This window comes from Oryx dammah, unplaced genomic scaffold (genome assembly GCF_014754425.2).
Source record: "Oryx dammah isolate SB20612 unplaced genomic scaffold, SCBI_Odam_1.1 HiC_scaffold_25, whole genome shotgun sequence".
NCBI classification, from domain to species: Eukaryota; Metazoa; Chordata; class Mammalia; order Artiodactyla; family Bovidae; genus Oryx; species Oryx dammah.
The window spans coordinates 66,496,007-66,505,287 of NW_024070209.1; the positions used below are offsets into that span (position 1 = coordinate 66,496,007).

The window sequence follows — 9,281 nt, forward strand, 5'->3', positions numbered from 1 at the left end:
AGTGTGTTGAATGGAGAAATGGACAGCTGGTCTAAATGACAGATGCAGAAATGGAGACTTGCACATAACTGACCAGCCTGTATGTAACTCACCTATATTATCTGGGAATTTTCACACTATGCACTTTATTTGAAATCCTGGCAATTTCTTTCATATATTGATGTAAACATCGTTTGGCTTCCCTTTGTGGTTTACAAAAACAAACACTCAGATATCTATAAATATACCAGTCATGTTTTACTAGTGAATCTCCAAATTAGTTGGGGCATTGAAAAAGATTTTAAATTGGCTGTTGAGTGGAAACCAAGGGTGTATTTCTTTAAAAAGATGAAACCAGTGAGCTGAATGCCTTACACATGAACATCTGCACAGACGGAAATTCCCAAGATGCCCAGGAGCCCAGCCTTTGCACAGACTCCAGCACCAGTATTATCTGAAAACGGGGAAATTTTAGAAAGAAAGAGAATTAAGACGTTAGCAAATTAGATTTAATTTAGCAAACCAGTGCCCTTTTGTAAATGTCTTGACAAGGGGTTGTACATGTAATTTCATGTTGCCCAAGATTTCAGCTATATTTGTAAAGAATAATCATATATTAGTTGAAATAAGACTAACAATTCCTGGAAGTACTCTGTAGCTCAGCTGATGCCGTGACATTCTGCATTGAGGGTATGCCAGTGTGCCTTTACTTATAAGTACTAATGACCTTATTAAAAGAAAAATATCTTAACACCTGGGCAATAAAAAGTAATAAAATGCCAATTCTTTTCTTCTTTATCTACCTCCCACTACTCTGAGGAATTTTTCTTGTTGCCTTCACTGTCTGTGATCCAGCCTCTCTTTCACTCTGGCCATTCTTAATACTTGGGCATATTTAGCAATTTTGTGTAAAAATACCAGGACATATGTTAACTGGATAAATCAGAGTTTTTACTCCCCGTCTGTCAGTCCACTTTACCTGCTTTTTTTTGGACCAATCTTATCCTAAATTCTGATTGCTCTTTAACTTTTTTGAGAAACACTTCACAAATATATTTGTATATATTTAAGATATACAATATATTGGGGCTCCCCTGGTGGCCCAGTGGTAAACAAACCACCTTCAATGCAGGAAACTCAAGTTTGATCCCTGGGTCAGGAAGATACCCCTGAGAAGGAAATGGCTACCCACTCCAGTATTCTTGCCTGGAAAATCCCGTGGACTCAGGAGCCTGGCGGGCTACGGTATATTGGGTTACAAAGAGTCAGACACGACTTAGTGACTAAACCACCACCAAAGTGTACAATATGATCATTTGATACACAGATACATTATAGAATGTCAAAATAGCACAACCATCACTTTACATAGTTAACCCTTTTGTGTTTGTGTGGTAGAAATTCTTAATCTCTACTGTCAGCAACTTTCAAGTATACAATACCATATTTTAACCAGAGTTACCATGCTGTACTTTGTGTTCAGTTGCTCAGTCGTGTCTGACCCCTGGCAACCCTATGGGCTGTAGCCCGCCAGGTTCCTCTGTCCATGGGATTTTCCCAGGCAAGAATACTGAAGTGGGTTGCCATTTCCTACTCCAAAGGAATCTTCCCAACCTGTGGATCAAACACACATGTCCTGTGTCTCCTGCATTCCAGGTGGATTCTTTACCGCTGAGCCACCAAGGAAGCCCCATACTATACTTTAGAGAATCCAGTAGTTTTTCCTTGGTCCCAAAGGAATCTTTTTTTATTCCATCCTCTATCTTAATGAATTAACTTCTCCACCAGATCATGTGTTCCTTAGGGGCAGAGTTTTACTCATTTCTGTGTCTCCCCCAAAATTTAGAAGCATTTCCACATAAGAAAGATATTTAATTCCCCCAATAAACCAAATTGAATCATGTTTCATGTTTATTTGTATCACACACAGCACTTAACAGAGTGCCTGACATATTGGAGCAGTCAGAAAATATTTGGTGAAGGAATGATTTATTGGTACTTACGTGTCTTATCAGCCACTTCCCCCTGATATAAGGGGACATGTTCGCAAAGCTGCCTGATGGGTGATCCAAACAGGAACCAATTCACATTTGTGATCAGAGACTTCAGTGGGTTGTACTTGACCCAGATATATTTGTCAGAGAACATGCTGTTCAAAGCCTAGATCAGTACGACAGAGTGGAATAAGATGAAATAAATGGATATAATATGGTGTACCTTATTCTAAATTATGACTTTTTCTCTTTCAAATTATTGAATAGAAGGTGGTCAGGGATCTTAAGACATCATCGCTTCTGACTGCTTGGTCTGTAGAGAAGCCTCATTATTATCAATGTTATTTTGCAGCTAACGACAATGAAACCTAGAGAGGGTGAATCCTGTGCCCAAAGAGAAGACACAAAAGGAGAATTAAACCTCAGGTTCATAGCATCACACAATGTTTGCTTATTCTCACTATATTGTATTTACTGGCACCATTGTGTTATTGGATATTACAACTTCACTTATTTTTCCTTCCAATCATTACTTCCTAAAGCCTTGTTTTAAGAAAAGAGCAGATAGTCCTTTCTACAAAGACACCGGCATTTATGACAGGTTTTTAAATTTTTAATTGTTATTTTTACTTTCTAAGGAAGTAAGTGGTTTGCCTGAGGACACATATCTAGGGCTGAGCAGAGGCAGCCTTTGTATTATAAGTTCTTATAACTGGGGGCTGCATAGTGGAACTCAAGATAAGAGATGTATTCCTGCTCTAAAATCAATGAATACGAAAATGCTTTAAAGTGGAGAGTACCGTATCCTTATCCCTTACCCTCTTCATTTCTCCATGGACCCCATATTCTCTGGCTCAAGAACAGGGAATACTTAAGGCTACCCCAGAATTACCTTTCTCTCAAAGATGTACCGTTTGAGTTGGTCCAGAGCGGGGATGGCTTTGTGGTCCATCTTCAGGATATAGCAGGCTCTTCTGGAGAGCAGCCTGAGCGCAATGTAGCCCTGAAGCAGCAAGAGCACAGTTACTGCTCCTCCCAGTTCCCTGGGTTCTGAACCTAGTGAGTATAACCCTTCAGGAAAGCTTCAAACATGCACAGTAAGATTTTCAAGCTGCAACCTATTCTATCCATTTGACTTCTTTTACCTCGTCATTTCACTTTTTCACTTGTCATTTCTATCTCTAAATTTGTGTAAACTCTTGATGTGTCTCTCACTCTTCATGTTTTGGTTTTGCAGTTTGGGGTTTGAAAGGTTAAGGAGAAATTGTTCTTTGTCTTTCTCTATTGATTTTGTTCTGCTGCTTCCTCAATTTGGAGTAAATACGGTATTCAAGGCTATGGTTTTTCCAGTGGTCATGTATGGATGTGAGAGTTGGACTGTGAAGAAGGCTGAGCGCCGAAGAATTGATGCTTTTGAACTGTGGTGTTGGAGAAGACTCTTGAGAGTCCCTTGGACTGCAAAGAGATCCAACCAGTCCATTCTAAAGGAGATCAGCCCTGGGATTTCTTTGGAAGGAATGATGCTAAAGCTGAAACTCCAGTACTTTGGCCACCTCATGCGAAGAGTTGACTCATTGGAAAAGACTCTGATGCTGGGAGGGATTGGGGGCAGGAGGAGAAGGGGATGACAGAGGATGAGATGGCTGGATGGCATCACGGACTTGATGAACGTGAGTCTGAGCGAACTCTGGGAGATGGTGATGGACAGGGAGGCCTGGCGTGCTGCGATTCATGGGGTCGCAAAAAGTCGGACACAACTGAGCGACTGAACTGAACGGTATTCTTTCAACCTGAGCTTTCAAATATGTTAATTACCAGCCACGAGTTTCCATTTACATTTAAAGTCAAATTAAATAAAATTTAAAGTGTACTTCCTCCATCACATATTTCAAGTGCTCTGTAACCACAAGTGATTAGTAGCTTCCCTATTGGAAAATGCAGATACAGAGCATTTCTACCATTGCAGAAATTTCCACTGGACAGTACTGCTTTAGAAGATCTCCTCAACGTATCCACACCACCCTCATGCTCCACATATACATGTTTCATTGACTCTCCTCTCCCCTCTTCACCTCTCTTCATCTTTTCTCCACCTCAAACCCAAGCTGGCTGCATAAGGATGGAATGGAGGAAGTTGGGATTGGAAGAACAATGGAACGTGAAGAACTTGGAGCCAAAAGGAACCTTCTGGAATATTCATCTGGAGTGGAATTTTCTCTGCATAGTTCCAAATAATTATTCAGCATATAAGATTGTATATAATGCAAATCTTTCTAGTCCCTAGTTTTTATTTCTCACTAATTTCCAGTTCCTAAAATCCAAAAATCAACTGAAGCCAAGCCTGATGATAGTGGAGAGGCTTATACCAACTTCTCACCATGCTACTTTTTAAAGATACTTTTGAGATTTCCCTGACATCTGCTTAAAAAGAATTTCAGCACAACTCCTTGAAAACTAAGACTTGATGCTTTCAAATGTGTCATGGAACTCCCAATAACAGTGGGACAGAGGCAGGGAGGAGGTTTCTACAAGAAAAGCAAGTTCAAATGCCCAGTGCCATAGATTATGGACTACTTATATCCACAGTGCATATCTCTCTCCATAGATAAAAGCAGGTTTGTCACCCAGTGGAACAAATGGAAAACAAAAACATAAACGAATGAATCAAGGATGGAATAGGTTTTTTGAGCAGGTTTCTGAGATTTATTGTTAATTCCAGCAATTGAAACTTGGAAATAGCATAATATTTTTAAGTTAACATGCTTTAATTCTTCCAAAAGTATAATTTATTTCATATCCTATGTACATAGTTAAATATGTAGTTGTTCAGGATTTCTGCTATTTTGTGACTGCTTGTTTCATGATTGCTCTCTTTCTGCAGAATTTTTTGTATTAGAAGAAGCCCTACTTCACTCACACATTTGACAAACATTTTTGAGAGCCTGTGTGCCAGGCCTTGCCCTGGTTTTAGTCACTCTTCTAGGCACTTTCTGAGCCTGTAATGAGCCAGCATAACCATGCTTCCTACCTGAAAAAATCAAACAAATTTGTATATTTCCTGTCTCATCAATTTTTAAATTAGAAATGGGAAAAGAAGTAAGGAAATTCTGAAAGAATTACAAGGATAGATCCTGGAATTCAAATGCATGATAAATGGTTGTCCCTCCACCCTGTAGAAGTCCATTCTTGAAGAATATAAAACATTGCTGCTTACATGTTTATAGTCAAAAATGGTGGTAGAGGAGCATGATCCTGCATGGATGTTAATGATGGCAGCATTTTTTTCATCGTCAATTGTCATCGTCTCCTGAATTTGGCCACCTTTGTCGGTTGGGCTGATGATGTTATAAATCTAGATTGACAAAGACATAATGGTATTTTCACAAATCATGTGCATTTGAAAGGCAACCCTCCAGGCAAAGTAAAGCCTTCTATTGCTTTGAAAAAGAGACTGAACATTGAGATGTTGCCACTGGCATCCCAGACCAAAAGCCCATGCTAAAATAAGAATACAAAGGTCTTCCTCTTAGTTCACTGTATTATATATGAGCAAAGCAATGACATCACGTGAGGAATGAAACTGCCCACATTTTAAAGCAATGGGTTATGTTTTTAAGGTATTGTGATTGGAAGAAATAGCCTCATTGTTTCTGTTATTGGTTATTTCTTGGATTTCATCCCACACGTGGGTCATGTAGACTCTCCACTGTCCTTCAGATTATCTTGTATCTTCTTTTTCCTCTCCCAATATCTCTAGGATATAATATCTATAGTGAACTCACTCACCTCATTTCCCAAAGATCGTGTCCCAAAGACGGCCAGTGCCACCAGAAATACCACCTGGAAAACAGACCAGTCACATCCATTCATAATAGGGCTGTCATTTGGAGTGGGGTGATACAGGACACAACAAGCACAGATATCTCAGAAAACATACTGAAGACACTGGTGGGAGGTCCTGGATGGTCAACAGTCCATTTCGAAAATGTGCCAACACTCATTCATTTGACAGGCATTTGGTGAGTTTTTTCTAATTTTCAGATTAGTTCTCCCTTTGTTACCAAATTCCTGACCCTTCCCAACAACACAACCTTCTAGAAAGAATATGCCAGAAAAATACTTCAGGGAAATACAAGATGCTTTTGGGTGTTAAAAGTAATAATAATAATAATAGTAATAAATTTTTTAAAAATACTTGAGAGAGATGAGCAGTAAGAAAGGGCTCATTTTACTAAGAGGAAGACCCTGAAGATATTCACACTGGCTTTAGTAGTCAGGCATCAAGTTGTGTTTTTCGGTTTAAAAAAGTATTTAATTCCTTGAGATAAAGAGAGTAAGACAGATTTAAAATAGATTCATGGGTGATAAGGGTACCTATGTATATTCCCTAAGGGAAACTATGAAAATCAGATCATGGAGGCACAAATAACTTCTGAAGCTGACATCAGAGAAAAGGTCCACATTCCCATTAGTGATGCCATCAGACAAGTGTTAGGCCAGCAGAATGTGAGACTGACCCAGAGGCACTGCTGACATCTTGCTGCAATTGTACAAGGGTCTCATTCAATATGCTGATCCTGGTTTTGTGTTCCCTGTTCTGAACATCACAGGGTACTGCACTGTCATTGAGACTGCTGATGGAGAGACTCTTCAGGAAGGCAAATGTTTTTAGTACCTGTCAGTGAGGTTTCAGAGAAGGCAATGGCAACCCACTCCAGTACTCTTGCCTGGAAAATCCCATGGACGGAGGAGCCTGGTGGGCTGCAGTCCATGGGGTCGCGAAGAGTCAGACATGACTGAGCGACTTCACTTTCACTTTTCACTTTCAATCATTGGAGAAGGAAATGGCAACGCACTCCAGTGTTCTTGCCTGGAGAATCCCAGGGACTGGGTAGCCTGGTGGGCTGCCATCTATGGGGTCCTACAGAGTCGGACACGACTGAAGCGACTTAGCAGCAGCAGCAGCAGTGAGGTTTTCCTACTTCCCTTTGTATCTCATTAATATTTCTGTCCTGGTGACTGTGGGTAGAATGTCTAACATGGACCTAAGCGCAGATGTCCAACCTGTCTACTTGCATACGGAAAACCTGGGCTCCAAGGCCAGCTCTAGTAACCTCTGACACTCCTACGTGTTCTGTTTAATGGGTCAAATACAGAAGCTTGAGTTAGATGGGTGGAGGGCTGAGCACCTTAGTGGAATGATTAAAGAGTCAAGAAATGTCCCCTGCCCCCAAATAGCCACCCACCCAACAATGTGATTCATACATCATGGTCCCGGGTGTGCATTCGGGGGTTAGATCTCTCTCGGAAAATCAAGAGATCTTGGGAGAAGGAACTCACTAAATTGACAGTGTTTAACAGCTTATGGGGAGGTACTTATATTACTCTCTCTTTCAACAACTCAGTGAGAATAAGGGGTAGAGGCTGAGGGGAAGGGGCTCCATGCTGCAATAGAACATAGTTCACTGTCTATGGAGCATTGCCCTGTGAAGCCATGGGAGACTGGGATCAGGGCCGGGATCAGTTGGGGTGGTCACAGCAGGGTTGCTCTGCCATGACTGCTTCTGTTTGTGGGGCCTAAGACGGATCGATTTCAAGACTAAACCCCACATTTCCTGGTCTGGGGCAGTCATATTCCTCTGTGCCTCAATCTCCTCACCTGTAGAATGGGGCAATACTACTCAGTTCAGTGGCTTTCCCAGTGGCTCAGCAGTAAGGAATCTGCCTGCAATGCAGGAAATGCAGGAGACACAGGTTTAATACCTGGGTCAGGAAGACCCCCTAGAGTAAGAAACCCTCTCCAGTATTCTTGCAGGCAGAATCTCAAGGACAGAGGAGCCTGGCAGGCTGTGGTCCATAGGGTCGCATAAGGTTCAGACACAACAGAAGCTAATGAGCATAGCACACATATACTTGTCGCAGTGAATAGATGAAGTGATTCATGTGAATGTTCAGCATAAGGCCTAGCATGCACTTGGGAAACGGCAGATTTTTTTATTATCGATATTATTATTATTACTTTTGACCATACCTCATGGCATGCAGGATCTTAGTTCCCCAACCAAGGATTGAATTTGTGCCCCTTGCAGCGGAAGCACAGAGCCTTAACTACTTGACCACCAGGAAAGTCCCTGATATTATTATTTTCAAATCACTATTTCCCTTTTAGACGTTAAATATAGTTATCCTAAAATGCCTATATTCCCTCCAAATTTCACAATAAGGAATTATTATTAAAATATTACAAATTAAAATTCCCTAGATATTTCCCATTTTTTCTTTGTATTTTCATAGTAAACATCTCAAGAAACAAAGGACAAATAAATATGGACTAATTAATATTTGACATTATTCCTGCCAAAGACAGCATTAATTCAATCAAGAAACTTAGAAGCATGCAGTATTTGTCTAAGACCCCTGAAAACCAACACATATTGGATGTGAACATTCTCTGCAAGCAGTTACCATAAGAGTATAAAGAAGCACAAATACTCACAAGGATTTTCATTTTGCCTGAAAAGAATCTGCTGGAGCAAGTGAGGCTGCCCAGTGCAATTTCTATCTTTATATTGGATTTCAGGTGCGGAAATCTCTGTCCAGAAGGATCACTTTGAAAAAGGCCATGTTCTTATCAATGCCACACCCCAGCAAACTCCTTTATCAGGATTAAGACCCAACTACATAACATAATATCAGAGAAGTTCATTACTCAATAGTGAAAATTCGCTACTTGGTCACTCTGTAAATATCGCCACTTATCTACTCTCTGTTGCATTTGTGATTTCAATGTCCACCCTTTAAAAACATTGCAAGATCCTTGTTCTACACAAACATCTCATGGTCATCTATATCTAATACTATATTCCTAAATCTCACCTGATGGTAAAGTCCACCCTTAAGATATTAGTTCAGCCCCACTCAGTGTCATTTCATCCCTGCCCTGCTTGTTGAATTTTTCCATCCAAGAGTTGGATATGAGACTAGAGCTGAGGGTATTGTCTGGGGACATGTCGTAAGAAAAAGCCATCTTATGACTTTTTTTCTCCTCTCCTTCAGAGTTGGTGCCAATTTCCAGAAATCCATGAAGAACAAGTCTCAGAGATCTTTCTGCCCAATTACCAGCATTAACCAATTTTTTATGTTTAAACATTGAGAGTCCCTTGGACTGCAAGGAGATCCAACCAGTCCATTCTGAAGGAGATCAACCCTGGGATTTCTTTGGAAGGAATGATGCTAAAGCTGAAGCTCCAGTACTTTGGCCACCTCATGCGAAGAGTTGACTCATTGGAAAAAACTCTGATGCTGGGA

At 40.6% G+C, this 9,281-nt stretch overlaps 1 protein-coding gene across 1 annotated transcript; it reads right to left on the minus strand.

The window, feature by feature from the left end:
* Window positions 1-350: 350 nt before the first annotated feature.
* Window positions 351-8,481, minus strand: GKN2 (gastrokine 2). The gene is made up of 6 exons (XM_040224133.1): window positions 8,470-8,481; window positions 5,760-5,813; window positions 5,188-5,325; window positions 2,866-2,976; window positions 1,983-2,139; window positions 351-433 (listed from the first exon to the last, which is right to left on the minus strand). Exons 1-6 carry the CDS (start codon window positions 8,479-8,481, stop codon window positions 351-353), a joined length of 555 nt encoding a protein of 184 aa, XP_040080067.1.
* Between the last annotated feature and the right edge of the window lie 800 nt (window positions 8,482-9,281).

Excerpts from the sequence above, each read along its gene's own strand:
- GKN2 (XM_040224133.1), bottom strand. Across the intron at positions 2,140-2,865 it reads GGTACATCTTTGAGAGAAAG|GCTTTGAACAGCATGTTCTC; the intron begins GTAATTCTGGGG and ends GTACTGATCTAG. Across the intron at positions 434-1,982 it reads GGAAGTGGCTGATAAGACAC|ATAATACTGGTGCTGGAGTC; the intron begins GTAAGTACCAAT and ends CCCCGTTTTCAG.